The 19,465-nt window shown below is 40.6% G+C and overlaps 1 protein-coding gene across 1 annotated transcript in view; it reads right to left on the bottom strand.

The window, feature by feature from the left end:
* The window catches only part of PSMC4 (proteasome 26S subunit, ATPase 4), a 643,785-nt gene extending 624,662 nt beyond the window's left edge, over nucleotides 1–19,123 (bottom strand). The window contains exon 1 of the mRNA XM_044079358.1: nucleotides 19,023–19,123. Coding sequence (XP_043935293.1) covers nucleotides 19,023–19,058 — 36 coding nt within the window. The 5' untranslated portion in view covers nucleotides 19,059–19,123. The remainder of the gene's footprint in view (nucleotides 1–19,022) is intronic.
* Nucleotides 19,124–19,465: the final 342 nt, after the last annotated feature.

Genomic DNA, 19,465 nt, shown 5'->3' with positions numbered 1-19,465 from the left:
CTCAGTGAGGCCCTTTTGTAGTTTGTCCACATTGTTAGGAGTTTCGATTATGGCTCCTAGTTTGCAGTCATCTGCAAACTTTGTTAGCCAAAGACCTTCTGTGTTGGCCTGCACTTCAGAGAAGTACATACCAAACGAGGACCCAGGACTGAACCCTGTGGTACTCCACTTGTCACTGGCCTGATGTCGGATTTGGAATCAGCTACTTTCACAGTGTGGGTTTTGTCCATGACCCAGTTGGCAACCCATCGTGTGACATAGGGATTTATACCTAGTTTAGTGAGCTTATCTATAATTCCAGAGTGGGGGATGGTGTCGAAAGCCTTGGCGAGATCTAGATAAGCTGTGTGAACCATTTTACCCTCATCTATGGCTTTGGTGACTGCTTCAAAGAAGTCAAATCAGGTATAGGAGACATGATCTGCCTTTTACAAATCCAAACTGAGTAGGGTCCAGAGTTTGAAGATTACCAATGTCTTTGTTTAGGAGTTCCACGAGGATACGTTCCATGGCCTTGCAGACCAGGCTTGTCAGGCTAATGGGGCAGTAGTTCCCGGGGTCCGTCATGGCTCCCCCTTTGTGGAGTGGGATAACTGTTGCGGTGAGCCATTCAGTGGGTGCAAAGCCTGAGGGGAGGCTATGATTGAACATAGTACTTGGGTAGGGTGCCAATTCATTCTGTAGTTCGTGTAGAACGCAGCCTGGGATATTGTCAGGTCCCATGGATGCTGTGTTCTTGGCTTTGGAGAGTGTGTTTTTTACCTGTGCAGCCGTGATTATAGGAACTTTGCATTCTTCCGGTATAGAGATGGGCCCTCTAGGGGGTGAGAGGGGGGTAAAGTTAGCACTGAACCTATCTGCTAGGATGTTGGCAATATCAGTTGGTTCTGTATATTTAGTGCCATTATGCTGCAACTCAGAGCAGATCTGAGTGTTTCCATTTAGATTCTTGACATAGCTATAGAATGCTTTGTGGCTGTCTTTAGAGTCGGTGGCAATTTTGTTTTCGTAACTAGCTTTGGAGGATTTTATGAGGGATCTCATCTTCTTACTGAGGTTGACCAGGGAGTTCACTCTTTTTTGCAACAGTTTCTTTCTTCTGTTGTAGAGTTTGTTTATGGCGGAGGACCACCAGATTGGCTTCCTTTTTGGAGGATAACATCTTGGTTCCATTAGGGACAGCATGATCCATGCACTCGTGTAAGTGCATTTGTGTAGGATTCGACAGACATACCTCTATTGTCCGTCTACATGGGCGTCATGAAGTTTGCCACTTCTGTCTTAAGAAGTGTGAAGTTGGCTTTTGAGAAGTTTTTTTATGATGGTTTCCCTAACTGGGGCTGGGGGTGGGACGTGGATGTCTAGGCCGATTAGCTTGTGGGCAGATCTGACCAACGAGGAATTGACCTCTGGTGTGGAACACCGGTTTCCCATGTTGGTAATGACCAGGTCTAGGATATTGCTGCCCCGGGTGTGAATAAGTTGATCCAAGGCGTTGAAATTTATGAATTCTAGAAAACGTTGAGCAAAAGAGTTGGTACACGAGTAGTTTTCCCAGTTAATGGCGGGGTAGTAGAAATCGCCCATTATTAGGGTGTTGGGTTGTACCCTAATACTTTCCAGTGTATCAAGAAATGAGGAGTGTGAATCCTGGGGCATGGTGGGGTGTCTGTAGCAAGCTGCAATTTGGATTGCGGTCTTGCCCAGAGTTAGTTGCACTCGAATAATCTCGGATGCATTATGCTGTGCAATTAGCCTGGAGGTGTGGATATCCTTAATGAATATGGACACGCCTCCGCCTTTAGTGCTTCGTTCTGGGTTAGGTGGCCGAAAGGTGTGGTATGAATTGAATCCTGGTGATGCAGGGCTGCTCTCTGGAGCTTTGAACCAGGTTTCTGTCACTGCACAGATGTCAGTGCCTTGAGTGAGTGCATTTTGAGGTTTAGACTTCTAGCATAGAGTAGCATTACCCTCAGATTTTGCTTGCTTGTACCGGTTACAGTGGTGAATTTGTCATTTGAACCTTGCCTAAAAAAGGCACTACAGGGGTGGCAAGAGCCTTAACCAGTATCCAGAATCCTAAGGGCGACAGGTGCAGACCATCTCTGGCAAAGCATCGTGGACTGTCTATCATGTCGTCCCAGGCAGACAAATACTGGATCCCCTTTGAATGACACCAGAAGCTTAGCCATTTGTTAAAGTCCATCATTTTGTCCTTGTACTGTGGTATAATTCTGGGTGATGGCAGGAGGCTACTCAGGGCTACGGTCATACCTGCCTGGGATAGAAAAATTAAAACAAACTGAAATAAAACAAAATCCACGTCAGCAGAACCAGCAGCAAAAAAATCCAATGTTAACTGTTTTATTAATATCCACTTTTCGTTCAAAAAAACTGAACTTCTTCAGGCAGACATCAAAAGGTAGCAAATGTAAAAAGAACTCCTTAAATACAATTAACACATGATACATTTGAATGGACCAACCAAATGGTTAAAACTCACTGACATCAATGTGTGGGAAAAAGTTGATCTCAAAACTTCTTAAAGTACTACTGCATACAAAATTCGAATCTATGAAAAATGTGTTTTAAAAACAAAACAAAAATGGAAATATTTATACCTGCCTGGGATACAAGATCAGAGAGCTCCTCCATGTCTCTTTTCATGTAGTTCAGGGAGGTAAGTCTCAGGTCATTCACACCAACATGGACAATGACAGTGTCATATTTGTACTTATTGTGGAGTGACCTGAGTGCATGCGTTATGTGGCGGATCCTGGCACCTGACAGGCAGCTGACAGTAACTTTCTCCTTGTTTAGTCTAGTGAGTGGAACATCAGTGTGCCTGACTATAGAGTCACCTATGACTAGAGTGTTGGGTATGTTGTTATGCCTTATGGGCTGTGGTTGAGTGGCACACTGAGTTTGTGGGCTGTGTGTCATTTGGGTTGGAGTTTGCTTGTGTTTATGCTTTGGATATCCCTGATACTTGGGCAGGTTTTTATTGAGAGCCTCTGCGAATGTAGGTGTGTGTTTTGTGTTTCTGTGTGTGTGTTCTGGTGGTGTAGGTTTTGAGGGACTATGTGATGAGTGTGATGTGGTGCAGGTGTTTACCTTCTCCTCTTGACTGTCTAGTCCAGTCTTGGGTGAAAAGAGCGTTGCTTCCAGTTTGGCTACATAAGTGCCTCTCTCACAGGTTGTAGTGTTGGGTGGTAGGAGGAGAGAGTTGTCTGTGTACATGAGGCAATTGCTGCATTGCCCCAAGATGCCGATTCATCAGGTAGACAGGAGAAATCACTGGAAGCGGACCCTTAGACATGTGGAAAGTTGAGTGCTGTAGTAATTTGCAGCTTATGTGGTGCTTACAATGAGTTCTGAACAAGTGCCGAGTTCAAAGAAACAGCTTTGAGTGCTGAAACTAGAAAACTGGCTAGTCATAAGAAAAAAAAAAAAACTAAGCTAGAAGGCTTCCCTCCAACACAGAAGGGCTTGGGGGCTCAGAAGCCTACAAACAGTTTATATCACTTAACAGGAAAGGCAGGAAACAAGCTTACAATTTTTTTTCCTGTTTCCCAGATGCTCTCTTTGTACACAGTAGGAGTGCCTGAAATCAGAATATGATCTCACTGCACTCAGTTGAGTGAACAAATGAGATGGGCCCAGAAGGAGTATCCAAACACAAATTTACAAGAGGGCCGGGCAGTTTCAAGGCCACTAAGATTAACACCAAGACAAAAACAGGTATGGTGGGTGGGACTAACTGAAGAGCAGAGTCAAAACTTCCAGTTCAGTTAATATTCCTGTAATACAGTTAAATCAATTTAAATACTGCATTATTTGAAAGTGCAGATAAAGGTACTTAAATTCTCTTATACGTCCGGTTGAATATAGCTAGATCTTAGCCGGCCAAAGCTGAGGTTAGTCTCATCTGCAAAGCCAAGGGATATATTCTTATAACTGACATTACAAAATAAGAGATCAAAAATTCCCATTACATGTTCAGCAGCAGATCCTGCTTAATGAATTTGGTTAACTTCTTTGACAGGATTACAACAGCTGCAGACAGTGGCATATCTTGACCTGGCAAAGACATTTCAGATATCAGACTTCTGGTAATGGCACTGTACCTAATATGGAGACATGTACCCTGGTCACTCCCTTTACATTTTTTTTTTGTTTATAAAAGTACAGTGACTAACTTACTGTAGTAACAATACAGATGACAAACTGGGGAACTAAGACCAAGGTTGATATATCATTGGATTTGCTATGCACATCACAAGGGTATATGGCAATAAGGTCGTGATCTTGCTGGAGGGCTTACAAGCAGGAGGGGGCAGAAATTTGTTGAAGATGACGTACCTTTAAAAACAATCAATGTCAGGGAGACTGTTACTGCCAAAATGTACAACTATACTGCTGCAACTAAGGAAAGAGCTACTGAAAGCCATAAATTTGCAAGCTTGCACCACAACAGAGCTAAAAATGGAATGAAACAGCTCTGACTAAGGCAACCCAGAATCTATTAGCTGCTCAGAGTGGCAGGGGAGAAAAGGGTATTACTTCCCAGGCGAGAAGGCCATTTCTTACATAATCCCTTGCAGAGGCCAGGGACGAAGTCAAGAGATATTTGGGTGGGGAACACTGACTGAGCTGCTACAAAAAGTGGGCCGATTTGTCAGCATGTCCCCAATGCACACCAGTCTTCCGGACAAAACCAAGATATCGCAGGGGAGAAACAAAAAAGTTAGGGCATAAAAAAAATCCTGGTAGATACTGAGACAGCCAGCACCCACCTACAGAATGTCTTTAGGTTCTGTGTCAAACCAAACTCTTACACAGAAAATTCAGGGGGTGTGGAGAAGGCTGACTGACCTGGCAAAGGATATAGAATGGGGTATGGTGCCATAGGATGAAGCAAATAGAACAAATGATATGCATACGTCCAGGTACTTACCTTCCTTTATTAAATACCTGAAAAAAAAAAAAAAAAAAAAAAAAAAAAAAAAAGAGAGCCAAGGACTTCCCCTAGAAGTCATAAAACAGTTTGTATACCAAGTTTAGTAAGCAATGGCTCAAGACTGTGATCCTTAATGACACAAGGATTATGAACAGTAGAAACTGGCAGGTTGGACTATATGAATAAAAGTCAGACAAAAACTTAGAAGGCACACAGAGTCTGCCACTGGATTCTACAGTAGCAGTACAACACCCAGTGTATGTTTCGGTATGACATGAAACATTTCTAACATGAAAGATCATGCACCAATAAATAATAGTCACATCAAACTATGAAAAAGGAGTTCCTGACTTCTATGAATGAATGCCAAGACTAACATTTCACATACTGTTCAGTGTTTCTTTTACACAAGGATTTTACTGACTCCCAAGAAAGCCTGAAACTATACAAGAATAAAATTAGCAGGTTTAAAAGTTATGATACCACACTGAATGTCTCAACTACAGATAAAAGGGAATGCAATGTTGCAGCTGCACAGAACTCGAAGGGGAGGAGGAGTTTTAATACTTTGAAATAATTATAAGATTCACAAGGCATAAAGAGTTGACCAAGCTTCAAGAAAGAAGGCAGCTCACAGTTCAGGGAAATATGCTGGCAGACATGGAAAGCTGCCTATGAAGTATTTGAATTTAATTACCATAGTATAGCTGTCCAATTTACAAAACTAGCAAATCTAAGGACTAAGGAGATAAGGTACTAATAGGTAATTGTCCACATTTTACGAACACAGTTGTGTAGAATGTTATTCAGGAGGGCTTTCCTTAAGCAGTTTTGTATATGCAGGTCGAATTTAAGATTGGTAACCACCTGTAATGTTGGGATCAATATGAAGAATGACTGGCCAAAAGATCAATCTTAGCAAGTCCGAGATGCCATTTCTCAGATTCTCGGAGTTGGTATACACAAGTTCAGGGACTGTGGGGGCTAGCACCAATGCAAAAAGAAGTTTTAAAGGAGAAAAATAATTTTCAAAATTGCTCTTCTAACATGTTTGACATTTTTCAGCACTGGTCATTCTGAATGCCGACATTTTAATAGGTAGCCTTTATGATTATCATCCACTATCTTCTCTAATAATTTGCTAGAAGAAGTGACTTCAATGGTTGTATTATCCTGAGAAAGGCCTTTTCGTGGGACAGAATTTGAGGATTTTTTTTTTTTAAAGGGTTGAGCATGACATGCGAGTTACAAAGCCATGTTTCAGTTGTTGTTAAAGCTTCCTGAGTAATTTCTTGGAGGCATGCCTCACTGTTAGATGTACAATTGAGTGTGGAGTCATCTGCATACTGTGTGTGGAGGCCTGCTGTGTGGGGGTGTTGGCGAGAATGTTAAAGAGAAGGGGACCAAAGACAGAGCCTTGTGGTACTGGGAGGTATGGAGAGAGGTAGGGTGCCATGTTTACTGACCGATACCCATTGGACAGGTAGCTTTGGAGTCATCTGCATACTGTGTGGAGGCCTGCTGTGTGGGGGTGTTGGTGAGAATGTTAAAGGGAAGGGGACCAAAGACAGAGCCTTGTAGTACTGGGAGGTATGGAGAGAGGTAGGGTGCCATGTTTACTGACCGATACCCATTGGACAGGTAGCTTTTGAACCATTTAAGGGGGTGATGACAGAAACCTAATGAGGACATTTGAAGCAGAAGTTTGCTGTGATGAGCTGTGTCGAAGGCTTTGGACAAGTCAAGAAATAAGGAGGAGACTAGTCTTTAGTTATTTCTAGCTTTACTGACAGTCATCTGTACTGGTTAGAAGGGCAGTGTTAGTATTATGGGAAGGATGGAAGGCATGTTGTGTGGGGGACAGGTGATCTTCCTGCAAGAGACAGTTTAGCAATTTTTTTTTAATTACATTTTTCAAATATTTTAGAGGGGTGAGATAAGACTGCTATAGGTTTAAAATTAGTAATGTCTGTTTAAATGTCCTCCTTTGCACAAAGGGTGAATGTGTGAAAGTTTTTTCCAAAGAGGGAACATAGGATTCCTGGACTGACCTATTTATAAAGGACAGAGTAGGCAATGCTATCGGCTATTTGGAAGGTCATCAGTTGAAGATGAGTGCATGGAGTTTAAGAGTAGTTTCATAAAGGATGTGGGCACAGGTTAGAAAATGAAAGTGGATGTGGCGGTGTGGCTGCTGGGGTAAGGATTAGAAGTTGGGGAATCCTGGTTAGAGATACTGTACTATCTATGAAATTAGACATGAACAGCAATGCGGTTTTGAGTGATGAGTTATTGGGAGAGGGGTTAGGGTTGAATTTATGGCAGAGATGCAATATTTCTTTAATAGCTGTCCAGAATTTTTTAAAGCTGTGTTAATTATTCTGAAAGCCATTATACTACCGATTTTTGTCCTCATTAATTTTCTTTTTTATTATAGCTGCGAGGCATAATGAGGTTTAAGATATTGTGTTTGCTATTCTTGCCATACTTTTTCTCTATCCCCGCATTAGCACTCTACTCTTTTTGGACAGCTAAACTGCATTATTGTTTTAGTCTCTTCCTTCTAGGAGGTGCATGGATATTTAGGATAAATCAGGAAAGCTGTATTGAATTAATTTATAGAATCACCTAAGGGGAGGATTTTTAGGAAGTTCCAGTTAATAGATTATAGATTAGTAATGACCATTTCTGGGTTAAAACGTGGAAAAGCTGCATGCTATTTTACAAATATGCTGTTTAAGTGGATGTGTGAGATGTCGTTTTTTTTTTTTTTTTGACTGGGAGATGATCACTGACACAGACACTGTACTAAAGATGATCGCTGAGACAGTAAAACATTGCACCTGACATGGTGTATTTGCAAGGGTCTGAAACTAGATGGGGAATTTGATGTCTTACTATAATGTGTGGGGCTATTAACTGGTTGTATAAAACCAAATAAACTTATACTAGATGCAGGGAAGTTAGAATTTATGTCCAATCAACTGACATTCACACCACCTAGTAGTATTATTTCTTGTGGAATTGTTATGGATATCCAGTGTAGGATATCGTCCGGTATAGGTGCTTTGTTGGTAGGAGTGATGCTAAGAACAGTAAAACACACTTGTTTAATTTCAGGAAGGCTACAAGAAGCTGTGCTGCACTGAATTTTAAGGGGAAATGTGGTACTTGGGAAATATTAAAGCAATACCACCACCTTTTCTCTTTACATGGTCATTACAGATGACAGTCTGGAGTTGTAACTTTGGAGCCTTTTATGCTGGGTTTAAGCAAAGTTTCAGTTACAGCAACAATATCAAGCTTATGTTGAGTAATCCAAGCATGTAGTTCAGCAGTTTTGTTTCTTATCCTTCTAACATTTATGACAGCAACAAGATACAGGCAGCTTTTTCTGCCCAAGATGCATGCAAGAGGGCATTTACTTTGCTCAACTTAGCTGGGACATAGGCCATTGAGAGAGCATTAATTTATTTATGCACCAGCAGTATATGCGAGAGGGGGTGAAAAAACACCATACTGTTGTACCGGCTGAATCAAGGGAAAACCATGAGTGCTTGAAACATAAATTTAGAGAACTGTGCAACCCCCAGACAAAACATTATATTAGATTGGAGGGGCAGGGGCATCTATTTTATACAAGAGACCAAAGGCCAGGTGAAACTTTTGCAGAATATATAACAGCCTTATTTCTCAAAGGCTAAAACATGCAGATTTGGTGACTTGAAAGATGAGTTGATAAAGGACAGGCTCGTGTGTGGTGTTAATAGTGCTGCAGTGAGAAAGATTTCGCTTCCCTACAGTGATTTAATGTTGAGCAAAGCTATAGAGATTTGCAAAATTCATGGGCTCACAGAAAGGCACACAAGTATGCTTACAAGTGATAAGAGCATAGTTTCAGCAGACACTAGAGCAAACGAAGACAGCATGCAGCAAGCCTAAGCACATGGCAGGTGCAACCCCTACAGGTTCTCCTGGGAGATTGTCTAACTTTCTAGCAAGTTCTAAGACTAGCTCAGTGCAGAATAAGGGTGAGTCACCAAAACCCAAAGTCAAGTCTTATTGTTAACTGACACGATTGTGTGGCCAAGCATGAGTCTAAGAGAGAGAACTTGGTCAGCAATGCCACAGTGTAAAAAAAAAAAAATGGAACCACTTTCAAAAGTTCTGTAAATCAAACAAGTCTCGTTCAGTTAAGAAAGGTCACTTAAAAAAGCAAGTGATCATGTAGAAAACTGTAACCCTACTATGTAGATGGTGCATCAGTGGTCGGCAAAAAGGTTATTGCAGTAGATTTATTGGCAATGAACAAAGTATTTTGTACTGTCCTGACCAATTGTAAGCCCATGGAGCTCAAAGTAGACCCTGGTTCAAAGTGTAATGTTATGTCAGCAGAAACATTTACTAAAGTGAGAGCTGGTGAGCAACTTAATTTGGCCAGATGTACGAATCTGGTTGTTTATGGAGGTGAAGAAATTCCAAGGCTCAGTAGTGCTTTCATGCTATTCAGCTGGGAACAGTTACAGTTTGCAATTTTATGTAATCCAAAGACCTGTGCAGTCATCATTACGTCTCAGACAGTTTGAGAATGAAAATGCTTTCTTTTACTAAGTACATGTAAGCACGTGTCCCAGTTCCAGCTTCAATAATGCTATTTTCTCAGAGTATGCGGATGTTTTCCACAACAAGTTATGCAAGCTTCCAGTTGTGTACTTCATGAAAGTAGACCCAGAGGACAGTCCAGTGGTCAGACCAACAAGGAGAGTTGCAAAAGCTATGCAGGACAAAGTCAAAGTCCAGTTAAACAAAATGGTGCAGCAAGGTGCGATTTTCCAGCCACTGAACCAACTGAGTGGGTGTCTTCCATGTTAACTGCTCATAGGTTCATAGGTGTGTATCAGGCTAATGGTGCTGGAGCCTTTACAAGCCTAGCACATAGGATTACCCTGGCATCGTGCCAAGAGAACTTAGTTCTCAGTGTCTCTGTCGAGTAGAGCCACTGGAGTGATCCCTGGGGTGAAACTTCTATTTACCATCCACCCAAGATTTCTTTTGAAGAGTGCCAGTGACGCATTCCTCTTGACATGTATGGGAAATCTATTCCACAGCATGGGCAGTCTCAGGGTTATGAACCTGTCCCTCCAGCTTGTTCTGTTGATTGTGGTAATGAGGCTGAGGTCTCTGGAGCGTGTAGTGCAGAGGGATAGGGATTTCTTTAGATGCAGCATTTCTAACAGAGCGGGGTTAGACATGGCTTTGTAAGTCAAGCAGAGATCGCCTCCAAGTAGCGATAAGAGACAGAATGTTTTTTTTGAGTCTTCTGTCCAAATAGGACAAGTGTTTAAGGCCTAGGATCCTCTTTGAGGTACTTTTGCAGCCTCTCCAATTGTTCCAGGTGTCTAGTGAGGTACATGCCAAATGGGGCACTGTACTCTACGACTGGCCTAATGAGGGAAAAGTAGAGGGAGACAATGACCTCTTTCTTCCTGGATGCAAAACCCTTGGTAATGAGATGTGCCACACAAGCACTTTCTGATCATAGTGGCAATGTGGTGGTCAAATGTTCAAATGAAATCAGAGTATGCAGTGGCCCGAGAGACTTGAACAAGGCATTAAAATGCATTCAGTCAAGGAGATAGCCATCCTCATGCCAAATGCCACTGTTTTTTTCTGTCTTAGATGCAAAGAGTTCATTTTGGGAAGTAATGCTTGATCGCAAATCTTCACTACTGACTACATTCAGTACCCCATCTGGTAGCTACAGATTCCTCAGGATGCCCTTTGGAATAAATTCTGCCAGTGAAGCCTTTCAGTGTGCAAAACAGCAAGTTTTGTCAGGCTGTGTGTTATAATAGTTGAAGATTTACTGGTTGGAGACTATGGTGAAGTAGAGCATGACAGAAACCCCAGGAAAGTTGCGTGTGCCTTGAACGTAAAGCTCAATCCTCCGAGATATAAATTCAGACTACCAGAAGTTACTTATGTAGGTCATTTGTTTACCAATACTAGCTTACGACCAGACCCTTCTAAACAAGCAGCCATTTTTGAGATACCAGCTCCAGACAATGTCCAAGCCTTACAGTGTTTTCTTGGAATGGTTAATTATTTGGAAAAATGTATCCCTGACTTTAGTGAGTGATCAGTGCCTTTAAGAGAGCTGACATGCAAAAATGTTGCCTGGTCAAGGTTAAAACACCACAGAGCATTTAATAACCTCAAACAGCAAATTGCTAACCCGCCTACATTGTGATCCTATGATATCCACAAACCAGTAGTTCTTTCCCGTGATGCTTCAAAGTTCGGTCTTGGTGCATCTATTCTTCAGGAAGGCAGACCTGTTGTCCATGCATCTGGAACTCTTACTCAGATTGAGATGCAGTACGTGCAAACTGAGAAGGAACTTTTGGCAATTGTGTTTGCATGTTCGAAGTTCCATGATTATATCTATAGCCGAGCTATCCAAACAGAAACTAATCATCAACCTCTAGTCACGATTTTAAATAAGCCTATGCATACAGCTCCAGCAAGACTACAAAGAATGATACTTAGATTCAAAAAGCATAATTTAAAAATGGTCTACACAAAAGGCAAACTTCTTTATCTGGCCGATACCCTAGCCAGATAGCCCAGAAATACTTTGATGTCATGGAAGTGCATAAGTTTTCTACCACAAGACTTTATTAACCGAGAGAGAATACAAAGAATGATCCAATTTCGCAAAACCTCAACCACTCCATCAATGCTAGATGGCTGTCAAAGCAATCTTGTGTACCGCCAGAAGTACAACCTTATTTTCCATACAGAGAGAAGATGCTGATGGAAGATGGCATCATTTTCAAAGATCACAAAAAGTTATCGTTCCTACTTCCTTACAATGTGAATACATCCAGACTTTCCATTGTGGCTACCCAGGTTCCAATTCTGCCAAAAGAAGGGTGAGAGAACTAGTATTTTGGCCTTTTCTATCAAAGGACATTGATAAAGCGCTTTCTTGTTCAGTATGCAATAGTACTAAACCGCATTTGCAAAAAGAACCACTTCAGCTAAGCCAGACTCCAAAACTACCTTGGTCAACATTAGCCATGGACATATTTGAGTGGAACAATCAGCATTACTTAGTGTTGGTAGACTCTTATTCAAACTGGTTTGAGATCAATTTGCTACTCAACCAAATATCCAGTGCTGTTATTACTAAGGCGAAATGTCATTTCTCAGTCCATGGTAGTCCACACACAAGTTACTTCTGACAACAGTACCCAGTATACCACTCAACTGTTTATAGGTTGGTACTAGGCTATCAGTCCTAGGGCCTATACAAGCCTAGCCATAACAATTCCCTGGCTATTTCTTCCCACACTATTTACTTCCCTGGACCCCTATCTAGCGGGGCGACTGACGTGATCCCCGGGGTGAATTTCCTTTCACAGTTTCACAGATCTGCAAAAGAGTGGGACTTTAACCATGTTACTAGTAGTCTGGAATACTCACAGTCAAACGGCCTTGCTGAATATGCAGTACAGAGTGCAAAGCAATTACTAAGAGAGGTCAAAGAGGGACAATACCGATATATTCTTAAATTTGCTTAATCCCGGAAATATACCCTATGACAACCTACTTGGCTTGCCTGCACAGAGACTTCTATGCAAACCAGAACAAGCTTGCCAGAAGTCCAGCTATGATAAAATGAGCAGATTTCTTCATCCGTTGAAAGAAGAGACAGTGAGGATGAAAATGGTCTTGATCAAATCAATCAAGTGAGAGGTATATGTGCCGAAAAGAGATCTTGCTTAATGGAATCTGAGGGTATAGAATACAGGAGAAACCGCAGGTATCTTCTTCCTGTGTCAGAAACAATACTGCAGCACTGTCCTTGTAATATAGACTCTAGATCTCAGAGCAACCCTGACAATGATCATACCAAAGAATAAGTCCCAGTATCCATTCCCATTCCTGATGATCCCCCAGTTGTCCCCAAAGTTGAACATTCCTTGAAGACAGTTCCTGCTGCTAGATCCAATTATGACTTTTATATTATATGTTCAGGTCATATTTCTAGACCTAGTGTGAAATACACAGCAACCTAGACATGATTGCTTTATCTGTGTCTAATTGTGTATGATTGTGTGTCAAAGTATTAGTTCTGTGAAACTGCATGTCACTGAATACAGTCGTTCAGTATATGATCCATTTCTCAAACAGGGAGGATGTAGAACAGAGCATGTGTATGTAACTTTGCATTTCAAGATGTAAACACGTGCATAAAGATAGTGAGCAACTACAGGCAGCAGTCCCATTTTGAGAGGACAGTGTTAACATGTACGAGTGTGGTAGTCTGTTTATAAGTTTATGTTACAAAGCCTCAATCCCAAGGTGTTTGTGTGTAATAAAGTTGCTTGTCTGTTTTATCCTGACTGGACGAGCAACAAAACCTTTACAGTCTGAAATGTCATTGAGCACAGAAAAAATACCTTATGCCTAATAATCATGTGTATGCTTCTAGGAGGGAAACAGTACAGCTTATATCATCTGGCACACGCTCTGGCATTGTAGTGATATATAAAGTTCAACCTTTTTGTAGTTTCTACATTTAAATAATAAATACACTAAAGACAATTCAATAAAGGGAAAAAAATAAATCCACAACTTACAGAAGAAATTTCTACAGCTAAATTCAAATTATACCATGCCCCCCCCCCCCAAAACGTGCACGCTAATTGGCCAGCGTGCACATTGTAAATCGAGTTATACTAATGGAAAAAGGTCCGGTCGTCCGGACTTTTTTCCATTAGTATAACTCTACTTTTAAAACCTGTCTCGCTATGTTAAATGGGTTTAACATAGCGAGACAGCTTTAAAATAAGCAACGGAGATCTCCGTTGCTTATTTTAAACTGTCTCGCTATGTTAAACCCATTTAACATAGCGAGACAGGTTTTAAAAAGCAACGGAGAAAGCAAGTTCTCCGTTGCTTTTTCGCTATGTTAAATGGGTTTAACATAGCGAGACAGTTTAAAATAAGCAACGGAGATCTCCGTTGCTTATTTTAACTGTTTCGCTATGTTAAACCCATTTAACATAGCGAAAACAGTAAAAAAAAGGCAACGGAGATCTTGCTTTCTCCGTTGCTTTTGCCCACATCTCTGATGTACTGCGCAGGCGCGCAGTACAACAGAACTACCGCGGATGCCAGACATCTGCAGAAGGGCAGTAAACAGGCATTATACTATGCCATTATTTTAGTTTCTTTTCTTAAATAATGTCATGGTATAATAGCAATAACCCACTTCTGGGTGTGGTTAATGCTGTATTTACCCACGGTTGGCTTTATTTGGTCCCTCGGGCTTCGCCCTCGTGACCAAACGACGCCAACCGTGGGTAAATCCAGCATTACCCACACCCAGGCGTGGGTTATTGCTATATTAAATCACACTAAACCACAAGTATTAAGAATGTGAATTTGTCACTATTAACAGTAGACATTCAACCTTATTTTTATTTTATTAAAATTCTCACATTTAGGGTGGTGTACCATCCTGGCTCCAGATTTCTCTAGCAAGAGCTAGCTGCCCCTCTCCATCAAATTATGCAGCTGGGTCACAAAGCCAGAGCACAAACTCAAGTCAAACATACTGTATTAAAATAAATACGGTTAGAATTTGGACTCAAAAGGGAACTCTAAAGTATTTCCGCCAGTCTAAACCAAAATGACAAAGTTATAAGTAAAGCTTTCAAAACAGCATGCAATTCAAAGCAGTTTTTGACAACACAGTAATCAAAACGCTCTTCAAAAAATCTGTGCCTCTATGCCACACTCACAAAAAAATTAAGAATCAGCTACATGTCACCACCCCTTACTTCAGAGTCCTAATAACGGTCAGTCACTCACTCATCCCTCATGGAACACTAATAACCAAAACTGCAAACCGGTTAGGAAATCTTGGAAACACAAATGGGGTTATCGAGCAGAGTCAGCAGATACCCACAAACATTTTGACGTTGGGAAAACATTGCAAGTATATGTATTCGGCTCCTAATGACACCACTGCAGTACAACAAGGGGGGGGGGGGGCACTGCATTTCTGAAGTGGCATCTGCTGTGTGACAGATTCCACCCAGGTTTCTAATGCTCCAGGTGGAAGGTAAAAATCCCATAGCTGGAGGACAAGGGAATTTCACCAAAATTTTCTCAAAGTATGTATGTTGATTTTCCTTTTAAAAAAAGTCACGGGCCTAGAAAGACCAAGTCAGCATATTAAAAACTACATACCAGTTACAGCAAGACCTGACATAACACTACTAAACTATTCCCTCCATTACTGTGTCTCTCACATTTGGATAGAACAGCAGAAGACTTGCCTACAAGGCAAAACTATCCTTACCTTTAGACTGCCTATCTTTTAACATACAGTAAAAGTATGGACTGGACTGAAGACAAAGCTCTTGCCCTGCAAATCTATCCATCTGTAGCTCCCTCGAAAAAGGCCGCAAATGCATACACATCACAAGATCTTAAATGGTACACAGACCCTTAAAAGGTCTACCAGTCTCCATTAGAACAAAATAATAAATAAAATAATACAAGAACACCCACCTTCCTTGGACAGCACACACGAGATTTGATTTTTCTCAAAACTTTGACCGTCTCTTTAGAGCCAGCAAAATAGCTTTTCTTTGAAATTCTTGGATCAGCAATAATAATAAAAAAAGACAACTGAGCCTTCTTATTTTAAAAGAAATTAAAATTTCAAACAAAACCTCGGGCATGTAGGAAAAGATGGCAGCTGAAGTTCCACAATAAGCAGTACATATTGACTCTTGTAGCTATAAAACCCTCCTCACTAATGTAGTAGGCTTCAACAATTCAGACTCCTAAAGACATTCAAATGCACTGAACAGACCCAAAAATGGAAAGTCAATTTCTCAAGTAAAACTAACATCCCCTGCAAGAAAAACTTTTTAGGAGTCAACATCTCCAAGAAAACTACTTACAACAATGAAGACAGTCTATAGAAGGATTCTTCGTAATATCAAGCAAGCCGGTAAGGCCAATAACCGACACCGATAGAAGACAAAGATCAGTTCTGACCCAGCAAACACAACGACCAAAGTCAAACCTTTCTGACAGACTACAATATATTTTTATACAAACTAAAGAAAGCTCTTCCACCAAGACTTCCAAATATTACATTTCCTAGTATCAAGTTTCTGTGCTTCCTGTTAAATCCTTACCACTGCAGAAAACCTCAGCAAGCATATTAGCAAATAAAGACAAAGTGTAGACCCTAATCTAGTAATAAAGGCCCCTTTGAGCAGAAATCTCTCCGAAAATGAGCCAAAAGATGGAAGGGTTACCAGGGCCACTATGGAAATACAAAAATCAAATGCCCTCACCCCTCTCCAATAAATGTTAACAAAACTCTTAGGAGGAGAAAAGAGGACATCAAACAGGCACTGCCCTACCGGAGGCTTGATCACAACTCCCCTGAGCTTGTCTAGAACTTTGCTACCTAACAGCTGTCCTGTAAAACAAACCAGCTGCACTTGAACACCCCGGAAGTCACTTGACAAAGACTAAGTCCATTGTATTACTTAGCCACTTGCAGTCCTTGGCCAACAACTGTCTCAATCTGTCCAGCAAGACATACTACTCACCAGCAATGTGGACAACCAACAACTGTCTCAATCTGTCCAGCAAGACATACTACTCACCAGCAATGTGGACAACCACCAACTTGATCCCCATGAAGTGTGCAAGGTCACTACAGAGCCATCACCACCTCATACAAAACAATAATGTAGAAGGTATAGGACATTCACAGGAACAAACCACAGCTAGCAAAAAATCTTTAGATGATAAAAAGTATCTCCACTGTTGTAGTACAAATCTCCTGGTGCAAATGCAATTACGTTAATCACACCATATAATCGAATGTTAAGTGTTTTTTCGATTATATGGTGTGATTAACAGAATTGTGTTTGCATATATGGTGTGATTAACAGAATTGTGTTTGCACCAGGAGATTTATACTACAACAGTGGAGAGACTTATCATCTAAAGATTTTTTTTGCTAGCTGTGGTTTGTTCCTGTGAATGTCCTATACCTTCTACATTATTTTTATTTTTTTACATCGCTGGAACATTTACTCCGTGGTGGTGCCACTTCAATTTACTAACTCTTATTACAGTTGCATAATGACTACATCACTACTGCTACAAATCACATCCAAAAGTAACAACGTTCACACCTAAAAGTACTTAGTTTTCAAAGGGGGTAAGTAAGTAAATAAAAAAATAAAAAAAACACTCAAGAGCTACAGATTTCAGGTTAGCCACTTTCAAAATCAGAACGTATTTTAACCAGCTCAGGAAACCTTACAGCACAACAAAATGCTCTGCCTGAAGTGTGGCCACACTAACAAGTTAAGACAGAGTCATGGAAAACAGATCCTCCCAACCACTGAATGTCTATTCATAACCATGGGATGGGATGACAAAGCAAACCCACTATGGTGAAACCAAAACAATTTTAAATACGGTGGTCATTTCTTCTCATAATTTTCTAACTCCTCACTGGAAATATCCACCATAAACTTCGGCAAGACAGCAAAATTCAAGTTCATTGGACAAATTTCCCTACTACTATTAAGCTGTTAATTAATTTTCTGTTCTTCAGTCTGAATTTTTTATTATTACTTCCATGGTATCGCTGTTTTATTTTTCATGGGTCTCAACCTAAACAACAATGGCTAAATAAAACAGATAACTTCCTCGCTTATATGCCACAACTGTCTCCTGAAAAAAGTGCATGGCCATACATCCTGCCATGTATGCTTAAAAATCTCAACATTTTTAAATTTATTCTAACCATTACTGCAATTACTTTATTAAAGAGAAATTGGCTTCTAATATTCCACTATGCACGTGTGTGTACATGTCATGACTTCAGCCATTTTCCAAACTCAGTTCCGTGGTGTACAGGTGTCAAGTCTTGCCTACAATCAACATTCATATATCAGCCCATGAGCACTATAAACCATTCAGAATTGGAAATGAGGTGCAAATGTGGGTGCACCCATCCTGGGGGTGGGGGGCTCACGTCAGTTGATTGTTACAATGCAAGTTGAAGCAAGCACAGCACTGAAACAGCCAGGGTGAGGGGTGAGGGACAAGGGCTTGGTACTCCCAGGTGAGTGACAGTAGCCTTCATAAGCACCTGCGTGGCAATACATGTTAAAGCCTCAACATATCCCCACACAGAAGTGCTGACATCAGCCAAAAGGTTCAAAGTTAACAGTATTTTTCTACAAGTTACCACCACAAAATAGCAAACATTGGGACAAAACCGCTGCAAACTTGCCCATAATGAATGAAAACTATTGTCACATAATACACTGCAAATGCCAGTTACAAAAACATCTGTCCAAACACCGAATATGTACTTCAACTGTGCAGAGCACAAATAACTAGATATAAAACATTTCTTATATAAATTGTATACAGATATAAACATCTGTGCATTTACATGTAAACGTGCATTTTGTCTATACCAAGTACATTTACAAATAAGGATTTACTGTCTAGATCTAGAATGTTGTTACCTTTAAACAACCTTTCATCCACGTTACACTACCATTTGCACCATCATAACCACAAGATGGTGAAATCTCTTAAAATGCATCAAACTTTAGAAACCGACTTAATAGATACATAAGACTACAAATTATTAGAACGTAACAATGTAAGCAAATGTGTGCCAAGACAAGCAAACTGAAACTAGTGAAGCTCTCCAATAATTATGTTAACTTGTTGACACAGCTACCCTCCATAATGAACATGTTGCTTCACGCCACTCAAAATGCAAAAGGTAGACCATCAACAAAAACACAAACTTAAGAAGGGGGGCCTGCAGTGACTAGGCACTACATGCACTATCAGCATCCCTATCCCCCAAAGTAGCAAATTCGATTCCGTCATCAGAGCTGTCCAAAATGGACCTATTGTCTATGATAAAAGACCCCACAGCTTTATCTCCTAATTTACAAAAAAAAAAAAAAAACCTTACCGGACATTTCTCCACAAGAACTCCGATTTCCTCCATTCTTTTTCCGACAGGAAAGAAGAAAACTGTCGGCCAGTTTTAATTGCATCATTGGAAATACGACAGATTATGAACAACTTTTTCTGGGATATGTAGTCCAGAAAGAGTGAACGATGAGTCGCATTTTATATACGTAGGCATTCCAAAATGACGTACAAAACAAAAATACCTTTCTTGATATTCATACAAGTAAGAATCGATTTAAGATGGTTTGAGTTATTACGCCATGCAGTGTGGGTGCAAATTGTGGGCTGTTTGTTTTATTTTATTATACGGTGCAACTTGCAAGAATAAATCGTATTCTCATTGAGACGCCACGTGTGAAATTGTAGCAAGAACATTTTATTCTTTTATTTTTTATGTTGTGGACTAAACACGAACCATCCATTTTACCCACAGCCCGGACC

This window comes from Protopterus annectens, chromosome 8.part0, assembly GCF_019279795.1.
Source record: "Protopterus annectens isolate FY-2018-M chromosome 8.part0, PAN1.0, whole genome shotgun sequence".
In the NCBI taxonomy this organism is placed as follows: Eukaryota; Metazoa; Chordata; order Ceratodontiformes; family Protopteridae; genus Protopterus; species Protopterus annectens.
The sequence above is the reverse complement of the archived record's forward strand: the minus strand, read 5'-3'. Positions and strand labels throughout refer to the sequence as shown.